This window comes from Capricornis sumatraensis, chromosome 23, assembly GCF_032405125.1.
Source record: "Capricornis sumatraensis isolate serow.1 chromosome 23, serow.2, whole genome shotgun sequence".
NCBI classification, from domain to species: Eukaryota; Metazoa; Chordata; class Mammalia; order Artiodactyla; family Bovidae; genus Capricornis; species Capricornis sumatraensis.
This window is the reverse complement of record NC_091091.1, coordinates 37,698,966-37,713,509: the sequence shown is the minus strand read 5'-3', so window position 1 is coordinate 37,713,509 and position 14,544 is coordinate 37,698,966. Positions and strand designations below refer to the sequence as shown.

Below are 14,544 nucleotides of genomic sequence, written 5' to 3'. Positions count from 1 at the left end.
AAAATGCTTTTAACATTATAAGGTGATTATTTACTATATCATGAGGCAAGAATTGGACCAGTGTTTCTGGAGGTTTAAACAGAAATGATGTTTTATGGAAGGATTGTTTTGGTAGATTTTTTGGTAAACTTTTAAATGGTCAAAAACTTGACTACATTTTCCATTTCTTGAATATATTATTAATATTGGTAAGATTTTTCTTAATATAAAAATAACTTGTCAATATCTGTTAACACCCATATTAAAGAACAACATTCAATAACATCATTAGGCCAGCATCATTAGGTAGGAGAATTGAATTTTTGGCTTTTAAATGGGATTTATCAATTAAAGCACTACAGACAGTGATATATGTGGATATTAGCAGATTATTTGGCAGAGTCCTTCATGAGATAGCTTGAAGAATAGACATGGCCTGAGTAATAATACAATTAGACTGATTTATAACTTAGCTTAATAAACACAGATTAAATTCTTGTCATCTTAGAGGGTTGTGGTATTCTATCCATTTTTTAAATCAGTGATTCAAATGAGGACAGATAGCATATGTTGTTTTTCTTAATTTATAGATGATATGAGTCTGAGACACATACTCCTAATAAATTGGATGGTATTTCTTTAGAAAACAGAATGATCTTGATGAGTTAGAACAGGATATTTCACAAGATAATTCTTAATAAAACATGAGCATAAACTCCCCCCCCAGAAAAACTTAACAATATACTATAAAAAATGGAAGTTCCTAAGCACATCTTAATAGATATTAATAGACGATTATTCCCATTTTATTTCAAAAAAGCAAGATTCAGGATTATATTCATAATGGGGTCTCAACTCTACACACACACACAGCAGTTCTAGATTAGGAGTGATTTTCTTTTCATTTTGCCTTATTTTCAGATTTTCTGCAGCAAGCATGCATCTTTCCTAACATATGTGAGATAAGGTGTTTCATGTTCCAGTGGCCCAGATGTGCAGTCCAAGCATAGGTTAGTCTCTGTTGTCACAGTAGAGATTTCCTGCCTTGTATCGGTCTGTAATAATCACCAGGCGCAAAAGCATCAGCTGTAGTGCTCTGTGTGTTCGTGTTTTCTCACTCCACCACTATGGACCCACTGAATCTGTTTCCATTTTTTTCTCTTTATCAAAGGTTGAATTAATAAAGGGGAATTTACAAAGTGTCGGACTTACACTTCGTCTTGTCCAGTCAACTGACGGCTATGCTGGGCACGTCATAATTGAGACTGTGGCCCCAAATTCACCTGCTGCAATTGCTAACCTTCAGCGGGGAGATCGACTGATTGCTATTGGAGGTAATTATGCTGATGTGCAGTATACTTGACATTTACTGAGAAAACCAGAGAGTGGATGTGGGGCTTTTTTCCTCTTCCTTCTTTGTTTCTATAAGCACATTACGTTTATAATGGGAAAAAATTCATTACTATAAGTAAAAATCTGAAGGAAGCCTTAAAAAATTTGAAACAGGTATCATTTTAGTTCTAATGTATAAATCTTTAAAATACGTCCTCTTTAGACCACTTTCCTACTTTTACTTCTCTATTTTTTACTGAATATGAAAGGGCAGGTCAACAGTTATCTTATCTTCTGTATGTTCACCACCATTACTAGTCTGAGCCTAAAACTGACAGAATTAGCACGGCTACCCCCTCACTTAGGACTAGCTAATGAACAGGGGAGAGATTCCTCGTCTAACAGGGCATGCCTGATCTATCCTGTGACCCCCATATTGCTGGCCTATATTGTTCCTTATTGGCCAGCCTTTTGTTGATAGACTGTCATTCAGAGTGCAGCCCAAGTCACTGTCACTAGCAGAAAAATGTGTCACCTGCATGCCTTCCTGTCAGTTGCATTGATATAACAAAAACTGCAAATCTATTGATTGGCAGATTATTTGCTTGCATGTGTGTAAATTATCAATAAGGCTAACTTACGGACACCAGTGGGGAAAAGTCTAAACCTTTTCAGATCTTTGTAGTACCTGGCCCACCCATTCTAGACTTGTCAAGAGATTCTTTAAACACATGGTTGGTTACAGCTGAGCTTTTAAAGGCAATGTGGAATATTCTCTCACAGCTAAGACAATAAATAACCAGGTAGCTTAGTTCCTAAATTAAGGAGCAGTTGTCTTTGGTTATATGTGAAAGAAACTCTGCCTTTATTTTAATTCATATCCATCATGACAATAAAATAATGAAAATTTTTTTAAGTTTCAAAATATTGAAAAATTAGAATTTGAAAATTTTGAAACAGTGCTTTTCAAAGTCTTTTGTGTATTCCAGTCACCCAGGCATGGTGTTAAAGTGTGAGTTCTGACTTAGTAGATCTGGGGTGGGGCTCCAGGTTCTACATTTCTAACAAGCTCCCAGATGATGACTCTGGTTCACAAACACCTAGGATAATAAGGCTATAAAATAGGCCTCATCTGTTACATAGTCATTTAACATAAACATAACACCAAAAATCACAGTTCAGTATAAATTTTTTATATTTATATTTATATATACCCTGTTTTATATTTATATATACCCTGTTTTTATTTTACCTACAGCATAAAATTTTCCTTTTTAGGCCCTTTTACAGGAGATATTTGTTTTCAGTTACATAAGTCATAAATATCTATTATCAAAAGTAAATCCAAGCAATATAAATATAGATGGGGTGAAAAAACAAAAATCACCTCTTCATGTCTAACATTTGTTACAAATTATAATATTGAGATAAGGGGCAGGTATAATACACATTCTTTTTTTTTAATCACTGTACTTCATTTATGCAGGTATGTATCATTTAAAAAATATTTTAAAAATTAACAGGATTGGTGATAGTTGAAATAAGACTGACAAAATGTTATATTGAAGCTCAATGATGGAGTTCATTTTACTGTTTCCTCTGCTCTTGTGTATATTTGAAATATTCCAAAAGGAAAATAATCCAGATCTGGCTGGCTGGTTCTGAAGGATGAATTTAGATTGATGTGACGTTTTGCCCACCTCAGATCTTCAGACGGACTTATTTTTTTATGTCAGACTACAGTTTTGCTGGAAAATAGTATGGTTAGAGGGAGGCAGTAGAGCTTAAGGCTGGATCAATCATGAAGTCATGTTAGCTCTCGGTTTCCGGATGACTGAGTTTGGCTAAAGGGTTTTGAACCAGTGTTTTAGGGAAGTTGGGAAGCAGCATATGTTTGGCGATTAAAATAAGGACGCTCCAAGTGAGGGATCATAGTAAAAAGCTATTTATTACTGTAGTTGAAACAAGTGGTCAGGAGGATCTGAGCCAGGAAGGAAAATGGACTGGAACTCTTGGATTCACAGCAGAATGAACCTCGAGTCCACCATCTTCACGATTCAAATCAGGTTAACTGGGAGGGCAACAGATTGATTCATGTACTAGTGAGGACAGCAAGATGACACTGTCAAAGAGAAGTTTTAACTTTATCAACAAAACATCCAGGTGGTGATATCCAGAAGCCTTTGGGAATGTATGACTAGATTGAAGAAGAGGGGTCGCCACCCAGAGAAAAAGTTGATGGTTGAAACTACTGAATGGGCGTAATCTAAGGAGAGAACAAAAAGGTCAAGGAAACTAGTGACAAAACCATGGGAATGTTTGCATACAAGGGACCGATATAGGTGGGCGGAGAAAGAAAGGAAAGGAAAGGTGATCAGAGCTAAATTACCACAGCATTGTAAAAAACAAGGGGAAGGAAGGTTTTAAAGGAAAAGAAGGACGGGAATTTACATTTCAGCAAGAATAATTGACAGAGCAAAGTCCTGAAGGAAATGGGGAACAGAATCCAGAGTACAGGTGAAGGGCGGCTTCCCCCTCTCAGACAGCTGTCTGGAAAGTGATTGGCAGGGAGAAAAGGCAGCAGTTTGTTGGTCTTTTCAGTAAATAAAGTGATGTCATCTATAGAATAAAAGAGCAGGAACGGTGGGTTTCAGGGGAATAAGAAAGGTTTGAAGCTGGTGTTTGGAGACTTAGTTGTTTAGAGACCAATTCAAAGAATGCTAAAGCATCACTGAGAAACACGCTGGAGACAGATGGCATAACTTGATGCTGTCTCCAGGTAGGAAGCTCAGCAGCAGGAAAGGGCAGGGAAGGGGCTAGCCCAGCTAGGGATCATCGGGACAGGCAGATGGTAGAAGAGGAGAGGGCTGGAGCAGAAGCATAAAAAAGCTTGTTGTGAACACCATTATGGTGAAGAGGACAGGCTAGGGCAAAAGCATAAAAAAGCTTGATGTGAACACCATTAAGGTCTTGAGACTGAGCCTGGGGAGGGAAGCAAGTGGATCAGCTGGACCATGAGAGCAAAAGGAGGAATGACCGGGCATGGACACTACCTCAAAACAGATTCAGTTAGCAGACAGGCTTGTTAGAGGTGGAAATAGGAGACTGTGATCAGAAGTTCATTTCCAAGTAGAAGATCTTTGATGTGGAAAAGTTCCAAGTGATCAGATCTAAAGCATGCTCTTGCCTGGGCAGCTGAAGTTGGAGAATATAGAGGTTGGGGAACTCTGAAGTCAGGTTATTAGATGAGGCTGATACTCTTGATCTATTGAGGATGGCTGTAGGATCTTTGGAAAGCCAAGACTCACCTTTCTCTTAAGTCCTATAGCAGCGGATTGCTTAGGTAAGTACTGTTTGAGGGAGGGCAGAGAGACCTTTTAAAGTTAAACCTGGAATGTCCCTAGAAGAATGCATCAGAAGCTGCTGGCTTTGCTTGCCTCAGGGAAGGGAGACTTTCCACTGTGCTTCTTTTTGTGCCTTTTGAATTTTGAATTAATATAGCACCTATCAGAAAATAGAATGAAAACTTAAGATAGGTATTATTGATACAGATACAGGTAATAAACAACTTGGTTAACTTTAAAGCCCTCCTATCCCTTCCTTATTCTTTCTCGTCCTGAAAAAGATTTGTTTCATGGGTAGGGCTAATAGAATCTGTAAGCGTCCACTATTCACAGCATAGTATTTTGCTAAGTTTAGTTCAAGCACCGGTCTCTTAATTTGAATCATTCATCACCTAGCTTATAATCCCTGAAGCGCTGTAGAATTTCCTTCAGTAGAATCACAGTTTCCCATCATTTTTAAGCCTGGTTTAACCATTAATAAAATCCTTTTCAATAGGTTTCACTCAGTTCACGTCAATTCAAACTGAGAAAAAATGTCATTTAAACCTAGGAAGGAATGGGAAGCAGTTGGGAGTTAGCAGCTTGACACCCTCCTAAGATTTTCATCGCACCATTTGGTTTGGAAAGGTAAACAGTTCCAGGACGTTGGAGCAGTCAGAGTTTAAGAATCAGCACACTGATGTATCCATAAGCCCATAACAGATTTTAGAGTTTCCACTGTTGCTTTTCCGTTAGTTAACTGATCATGAATTAATGGCAGTTATACTTCGTGAATGTAGGTAATTTTTACTGCAGTAATTTTCTGTTTTCCCTTTTAAAATCTTGAAACAGGTGTGAAAATCACATCTACACTGCAGGTGCTGAAGCTCATCAAGCAGGCTGGTGACCGAGTGCTGGTATATTATGAGAGGCCTGTTGGCCGGAGTAATCAGGGTACAGTGCTGCAGGATAACTTTGGACAGCTGGAAGAAAACTTTCTGACAGGCTCCTGCCAACCGAACTTTGAAGAGGAAGCCACTGGGTTGGCAGTAGATGCTGAAAATAGAGACCTGGATTCTGAATTTGAAGACTTAGCAAGTGATGTCAGAGCACAAGCTGAAGTCAGAGAGGAGGCACAGTCGCTAAGTCACAGCCCCAAGCGAACTCCAACAACACTTTCTGTGAAACCCCTTGGAACTATATCACCTGTTTTAAACCGTAAATTAGTTGTAGGAAGTTACCCACCACCACCAAAACTTCCATCCAAAGAAGGAAATAAGCCCTTAGCCCTAAAATCTTCTGAGGTAACAGAACCAGCACCAGTGTCAAAACCCACCCAAGGATCCACTTTCAAACCACCTGTGCCACCACGACCGCAAGTCAAAGTTCCTTTGCCTTCTACTGATGCCCCGACTCAGGCCGAACCAGATATTTCTGTTGAAAAGCCAGAGAAGGTGCTGCCACCGCCTCCTGCAGATAAACCTGCTGAAAAGCAAGTGAAGAATCTGGATCACATAGAAGAAGCAGCTGCAGCTAAGCAGTTTTTAGCCAAGCAAGAAGTGGCAAAAGATCTGATTTCTGAAAGCACCTGCGCCCCTAAGGACAGTTCAGACGACCATCAAACGTGGGAATCATCGGAAATTCCTTATCGCAAGAAGCTGGGAAAATGGACAAGAACCAGAGCCAGCTGTTTCTTTGACATAGAAGCCTGCCACAGGTACTTAAACATTGCCCTGTGGTGCAGGGACCCTTTCAAACTAGGGGGTCTCATCTGCTTGGGGCACGTGAGCTTGAAACTTGAAGAGGTGGCGTTAGGATGCTTAGCTACTTCGAACATGGAGTACCTTTCCAAGTTCCGACTGGAAGCCCCGTCACCTAAGGCCATGGTCACGAGAACCGCACTGCGCAATTTGAGTATGCAGAAGGGGTTCAACGACAAGTTCTGCTACGGCGACATTACTGTTCACTTCAAATATTTGAAAGAAGGAGAGCCAGACCACGCAGTTACTAACTTAGAGAAAGAAAAAGAACTCCATTTGGTCGAAGAGGTTTCTGCCCTGCCTAAAGAGGAACATTTTGTTGGACAAATGGGTTTAACAGAAAATAAACACAGTTTCCAGGACACTCAGTTCCAGAACCCGACTTGGTGTGATTACTGTAAGAAAAAAGTCTGGACTAAAGCTGCTTCCCAGTGTATGGTCTGTGCTTATGTCTGCCATAAAAAATGTCAGGAAAAGTGTCTAGCCGAGACTCCTCTTTGTGGCGCGACGGATCAGCGGATAGACCGGGCCCTGAAAAATCTCAGGCTGGAAGGACAAGAAACCCTCTTAGGCCTGCCCCCTCGTGTTGATGCTGAAGCTGGGAAGTCAGTCAACAGAACAACAGGTTTGACGAGACATATTATCAATACTAGCTCTCGTTTGTTAAACCTGCGTCAAGTCTCCAAAACTCGCCTGTCTGAGCCAGGAGCTGACCTAGTAGAACCTTCACCAAAACAGACACCCAACACATCAGACAATGAAGGCAGTGACACAGAGGTCTGTGGTTCAAATAGCCCTTCTAAACGGGGCAACAGCGCAGGAATAAAGTTAGTGAAAAAGGAGGGTGGTCTGGATGATAGCGTTTTCATTGCCGTTAAAGAGATCGGTCGTGATCTGTACAGGGGCTTGCCTACAGAGGAGAGGATTCAGAAACTAGAGTTCATGCTAGATAAACTGCAGAATGAAATTGATCAGGAGTTGGAACATAATAATTCCCTTGTTAGAGAAGAAAAAGAGACAACTGACACAAGGAAAAAGTTACTTCTTTCTGCTGCTTTGGCTAAATCTGGTGAAAGACTGCAAGCTCTTACACTTCTTATGATCCACTACAGAGCAGGCATTGAAGACATTGAATCTTCAGAAAGTCCAGACCAGCACTCCAAGAAAATCAGCAAGTACACAGATGACACAGAAGAAGACCTCGACAGTGAGATAACCCAACTCATAGACTCTCAGCCATTCAGTAGCATATCAGATGACTTATTTGGCCCATCTGAGTCTGTGTAACAGTCCATATTTAAACTTCCAAGTGATTGAGGAGAAGTTGCATCTAAAGTACCATAGATACAACCACGTTTAAACCCTCTCATTATGCACTTTGGCCTGCTTCTTCACAGTTATTTACTTGTGTGAGAACTAGAGTGGAAAAGGTGGTTTTCCAGCTAAAACATGACCAGCCCACTAAATTGGTTGTTTCAGATTGCATTTATAGCTATGCTTTTTGGGTTTATACTGGGGATTTATTTTTACTAATTTATTTTTAACTTTTTCTAATTATGTAATTATGTAAGCTAACTTTTTGTGTTCATGTATGTGTGATGTCTCATCGTGTTTTCTTCCCCCTCCTCTTCTAGTTTCTGAATTAGTGTTAAATAGCCTACTGTCCAGATTCTTGAAATATTTTCACTTCCATCACGGTTGTAACAACAAATTTGCTGCATGCCCAACTTGACAACAGCAATCATTGAGGGAACAGGTTTTGAATCTTACTTTGTGTTAGGAAGTTTGTAATTTCTACTTGCTTGAGATTTTTGTTATTTTGGGGTTTGGAGGTTATGCTTTCTGTTTTGATTTTGCCAAATGTAATATGAAAGCAGATGCTGCAGCTTTAGTTAGTTATGCTGATTTAGTAAAAAAAAAAAAAATTACATATATTGCTTGTTTTTTATGCTTCTGTGAAATTTTTTTCTAAAGCTTCTGTGCAGTTTAAGTATAGTAAGAATATAGTGATTAATTTGAAGAGCTTGCATTGAAAAACAAAATGTAATAGGGAATAAATATAGAATATAGTTGGTTAAGAATTTTGAGAGGATAACAAGATTACTTTAAAAAAAACAGTAACCATAGGATTTTGAAGTATAATCTTTCAAAATATTGATACTTTCCTTTCAAATAGAAGTTTTAAACATATTATGATTATTTTTCAGTTTCAGTTCTCCCATAGGAAATAAAGCATGTGCAAGGATATTTGAAGTTTCAGAGGACTGTTCTTAAAATGACCTTGTTGATATCTGGTTTGGCTGTTTTTAGAAATTTTTTCATGCATGAGAATGTTGTGAACGAGAGGAATCATGCAGAATACATTTATTGTTTTATCTGACATCTGCAGACTTAAAGGAATGATCACTCTGAATGCTTCTATAGTTCGGACTGTCTTTTATTCATTAAAAAAAAAAAAATGGACTGCGTAGACACCTCGGAATTGGGACCAGGTATCTTGAAAGGAGGGTCTGCTGTAACAGTTCGTTGTGTGGAGCCTAGGTAACACGACTGAGGGAAAACGTGTGAGCATGACCTTTGTTGGTACACCATAAAAGTTTTGGCCTTTTATATGTCTATAAAAGATATGTACATGTTTTTCCCTTTCGTAGGTAGCTACTATGATAATTGCTATATAGTGAAACTGACATGAATTTAAAACTAGATAGCACAGCTTTTATAACTGGCAGGAAAAGGCATCGTATAATAGTAAGGATTCTGGCCCAGGTCCATAACCCAGGATTCCATACAAGAGTTTAAGCTGAAGCTCTTCTGCTGGCCATTAGCAAACTGTGTAAGCATAAGCAAGCCACAGAAGGGCTCCATGCTGCAGTCTCCCCGGCTCTAAATTAGAAATAAACCAAAACTTCCTCTTAACTACCTCACAGAATTATTGTGAGGATAACAACAGCATAACTGTGGAAGTTCTCTGAATAGTAAAAAGCTGTTCAAATAAAAGGGATGACTTACATGGATGGTAAAACATTTTTATGGGTAGAAAAGCTATTCCAGTTTTCAAATCAATAGCCAGTTCTCATTCTGTTTTATTATCAAGTAAAATATAAGGAACTAAATACCTTTCTTGGCCAAGTTTATAACAAAAATATATCTCTATATGCCCCCCTTTTTTGTTTAAGCATGCTTGCATTTTAAAAGAACACTGCTATAGAAGTCTCTATACACCAAATTCACTGAAAGCTAAAATACTGTTCTGTAAACAATAGCTTAAAGTAATCTGCCAGTGTGATCACAAACTTTCATCTTAACGTAAAAAAATCACTTACCAATGACAACCTGGACGGCAGAGTAAGTGACTGGTGGTTTTGGATTATACCATGGAAGCTTTAGTGACATCCAAGCATGCTGCTGAAACGGATGCGTTTGAAACAACTGTAGAAATAATGCAGAACTTCGCTTTCATAAAAATCTGCTCATGTTTTTAAAGTATCTAACTCTGTAGAACCACAATTATGGAAAGCTCAGAGATGCTGCTAATGATAATTGTAAAATGTACCTTCAGTGTAGTACGATATTTTTCTATTCACTGGTGAGAGGCGACGGAGGCATCACAGTTGTATTTTAGGGCAAGGGAGGGGAACCCTCCCAGCCACCTAGGGAATAGTAAGGTCTAAAGCTTCAACGAAAACAGTTGTATTATATCACATTCCTGATGTAATCTTTCTGCCATGCTATGTTATCAATAGCTTAAAAATAATAATAAATAAAAACTACCAAGAAAACAAGAATATCTTCATTTAACGACATCTGGAAAAAAGTGATTACTGCATCTTTGTGGAATTATTGCCTGTATAATTGGGCTGTGAAAACAAGCTTAACAAGTCCACTTTTGCTAAACAAAATTGCTATTCTGAAAATTGTTTAAAAGCATTAAATTTGGTTTTACTCTTTTTTTTATGCTGTGAAATATCAGATTTATCTAATTGCCTCTGCTATCTACTCTAACTAGCCTGGAGACTAAAGTGTATTTTCCACATTTCGGTATTCAGATGAATGTTTAGACAGTCAAGTTGAGCAACGTTTTAGTATTATTTTAAAATCAATTCCTATGCTACAGTTGTTAATATCAAGCCTTACATTCTTCAGTATCAGAACTAGCTAAAATATTCTGTGGCCATTTGTGATTTTGAGAGGAAAAAACACATGGTAGTGAAAATTTGAGGGTTACTGTCAATTCTAAATTTAAGTATATCTGAATTTTTTGAAAGGTAGTTTGAAGACATTTGGCTCTTACTAATAGTAAGATAATAAAATCTTAAGTTCCCATAAAAGTGAGTAACTTCAAAATCACTTTAATTTTAAAATATATTGAGTTTATTTCTAAACTGAGAGATAAAATAGCTTTTCTTTAAAAATGGGATTGGGGGAGGTTCCCTTAATCCTTTTTAAGCCATGGATCCACTTTAAATCTGTTTCAAACCACGGATTCTCCCCCCTGAAAGATGCACACCAGCACGTCCTAGACTTCGTGGTACTTCCATGGCCGTGGACCTACTGTGTCAAGTGGCTGCATATCACAGTTATTTGTTCATAGCAATCAGGAAAACTACAACTTTAGAGATGCAAGGATAACTTACTGGTTGGTTCCACATTGACACCATGTGGCTAGTTACATATTTCAATTTAAAACACATTTTGCAAAGCCAGAAAATATGGTTCAAACTAGTCTGGAGTAGATTTTACCTGACGCCTGCAAGCAAAAAAGAATAGTGTTTAATTGAATATCCACAGTTAATATGTTCTCACATATTTTATTCTGATGATATTATCTGGTTAACAAAGGAAAACAACAGGCACAGTAGTGTTCAGAAGATTTATTAGGTAAACGAGCTAAAACAGAATGTAGGTAGATACACTTAGCAGTCAAAATAAAGAACTGAATATTCATTGCTACCTCATTACATTTTTTGTATCTGTTTTGCTAGGTAACAAACATAAAAACCACCTCTGCTCAAAAAATTAACAGTTCAGAGAGCTGTGTGTTCTTTGTTCTGATACACACATTAAAAAACAGCCCCTCTTTTCATAGTTTTGCCAACCCCAGAATATTACTCATATGAAAGACCATATAGTTTTTTTTTCCTCATCAGATAGTTTTTCCCCTTTTGCTCTCAATACACATCTGAAAAACATTTCTCTTTTATATGATCTCTAGGGATCACTAGCAGACATGGCTGCCAGTCATTCTTGAAGAGACTGAAGCCTTACAGGCAAAAATTTTAAAAGCTATATAGTATTAGGAGTGGGGAGAACTACAAACCCTCCAAGAGAACTGATTTGCAGCACACTGATTTTTAAGGGTCTCCCCTACAGAAGTAGAGAACAATCCCGCTTTTTTACTTTAGCCATAGAAGCTCCTCCAGCAAAGCAGAGGCCTTGTGTGAGTCGCCCAGTGCAAATACATGAGTAGGAAGCCAATTTGCTTCCAACACACGCACTTAAAAAACCAGACTTCAGATCAAAGCCCCACGAAAAAGCTTCATGAAGAAAATGGAAAGGAAGTATTAGCTACTTTCTTAGGGAAGTAAAAGAGTCTTTCCAAATTAACAGAAACAATTTTAGCTTAACAAAAAAACTGACATTCGGTAGTTTTTGTTTACAGAACTACAGAATGGACAAGTGTTTTTGAGACATTCCACACTATCTTCATGTCATACAAAATGATGTAAACGGACAGTGTTCACTAACAGTACTTACATCGAAAAGGCACAGCAATGTTCACGCTCAGAAAAACTACATCACACAGCACTAGGTGATACAGTATTACACAGACATGTTTAGATGTTTGGGTTTTTTCCTACATGTGAAAAGGGAGTGTGCCCTGACCACCCTATTATTTTTACCTGTTTTCCTAACACGATTCAAGACTTCCTCCTCCATCTTCGTCTAAAGTAATAGTATAAAAAAAATGAACAGATCCCTAGAAAACACTTAACTTCCAGGTAAAAGAAAATTATGGTCTGATTTTTTTTTTTTTTCCACATCACAGCAGCTATTCGCTTTTAAAATTTCTTTTCTAAAACTTCAGGTACATGTTGATATATCTCATCAGGCTTAAACAACCCTAACAGTATAAGGTGTTTCTGTTCTCAATCGTTTGTCATCCGGTAAGACAAGTACGTATCTGAAAGGGAAAGCTTCTAGTTGTTCATAACTATATATTTGGGTGCTTTTCTCTGCTTTCAGAACATTCACTTGTTTTACTCTTATTGGCTTTAAAGTTTGCTGCCAACCACAAGACATGTAAACATATAATTTACAACCATCTGCTTCCAGGTAGGTTATTACATAGAAAACTAATGCCAACTGAGATTCATGGATTAAATCCGAAAGATGACTGACTCAAGTTCTTCTGCATTTGAGATAACTAGCTTTTACCTCATGAGTATATTATATTGATAGTACAGTTGACCCCTGAACAACATCATTTGAACTGCATGGGTCCACTTATATGCAGAGTTTTTCAACAAATAACAGACTGCAGTACTATGTGGCCCGTGGTTGGTTGAATCCAACCACGAGTGGAATCACGGATACAAAGGGCTGATTGTTTTTGGCTGTGTGGGGTGTTGGCATTCCCAAACCCTGTGTTGTTCCAGGTCAACTATAATTCCAAGTTCAGTAACATTCAGTGTCACTACATAATATATGCTGTCTGACTTGACTTTTTCAGACTTCCTTCTAGTTTCTCATTGTTGGAAGTGTCTCGGAGATATTGTGTGCTTTAAAAACTCATTACCAATATTCAGAAAAAAATAAGACTTTTTTTTGCCCAGGTGTTTGTGAATGTAAGTTAAAAAATTATATTTGATTTGGATTCAGATATTTATAGATTTACACTATATTTCGTCAAAATATATTGTATAATATTTAATAAAATCAAATACATAAAATAAAGTTTTCAACACTATTTATACAAACCCTTAGAAAAGCTGCTTTTTCTTTATAAGGCCGTTGGCAATCGATCATAACCGTGGAAAAGAAAGAACCTTTGGTTGCATGACTTTCACCAGGGATGAATGGTATGACTAAGACAGTTCTGGATGAGTCATTTCACTGGAAACACTTTTATACAATTAGGTACTTGGAGGACTTTTGCAGGTCTCAGTCACTTTCAGAATCTTCATCCTCACCTATCGGATGCGACTGGCTGCTGTTCTGCGTGTACATTTTTGTTTTAATGGGGCAGTTGTGATCCATGAGGATAGCCTAAGAGAGAGCCGGCGCAGATACATTAACTCACCGGTCACAAAGAGAAGGCAGAGACTGCTTAAGACGAAGGATTAGTAGCTTGACAGCTTCCTACAGTACCACCCAATATTACCCAACCAGTAATTTGGTGCAACTGCCAGGTGCCTGGCCTAGAAGACCTGGAGTTCTACAGTGAAAATTCCAGGCAGTAGGAGGCAGCAGAAGCAGTCTCTACAGTGTTCCTAGTACATCTGCCAGGGACCCTAAGTCGATTTGGAGGAACCTGTAAGCTATGAAGAAAGGGGTATTCAGGTTAGGTTTAGTTTACACTTAGGGTGGGGGGATCCTCCTTACTTAAGGCCACAGGTATGGCCCCTTTGATTTCCCTGGATTAAGCATCACAGGGCCCTTATCTTTTAAATATGGCATCTTAGAAGGATGTCTTGCCTTCCCGAGTCCTGGCTGGCCTCTTCTTCATTAATATTATTTTATTAATAAAATATGTTTCTCTCATACACGTAAAAATTCTGTGTGCTCCCTTATTGTAACAAAAACTTTTTAAAGATCAACTGATCCTCAGTTGATAAGCGCTACAGTCATTATTCCTCCTGGAAGTATACAGACCAAGCACGTAGTCTTGAGTATACAGCTGGGTTTTATCATGCTAAGACTGTGCTAGGCATTTTCAATATATCTCTACTCCACAACAGCCCTATGTGATAGCTTGATCACCCTCTGTGTAGGCACAGGGGTCAAAGACCTCGACCAAGAGATGTGTGGCTAAATGGTGTGGATCGAGCCCAAGCTGTGCCAGCATCCGCTCTGGTGACGCCCCACAGGACAGCCAGGGGTGCCGAGCATATGGTGCAACTGCAATGAACTCTCTCACCAGGCATGTCTTT

The 14,544-nt window shown here is 38.4% G+C and overlaps 2 protein-coding genes across 2 annotated transcripts in view; one reads left to right on the top strand and one right to left on the bottom strand.

Moving 5' to 3' along the window:
- The window catches only part of PDZD8 (PDZ domain containing 8), a 78,765-nt gene extending 68,586 nt beyond the window's left edge, over positions 1–10,179 (top strand). The window contains exons 4-5 of the mRNA XM_068961224.1: positions 1,151–1,313; positions 5,487–10,179. Coding sequence (XP_068817325.1) covers positions 1,151–1,313; positions 5,487–7,681 — 2,358 coding nt within the window. The 3' untranslated portion in view covers positions 7,682–10,179. The remainder of the gene's footprint in view (positions 1–1,150; positions 1,314–5,486) is intronic.
- A 3,376-nt stretch (positions 10,180–13,555) lies between these two features.
- The window catches only part of SLC18A2 (solute carrier family 18 member A2), a 38,097-nt gene continuing 37,108 nt past the window's right edge, over positions 13,556–14,544 (bottom strand). The window contains exon 15 of the mRNA XM_068961225.1: positions 13,556–13,660. Within this exon, the coding sequence (XP_068817326.1) occupies positions 13,556–13,660 (105 nt within the window). The remainder of the gene's footprint in view (positions 13,661–14,544) is intronic.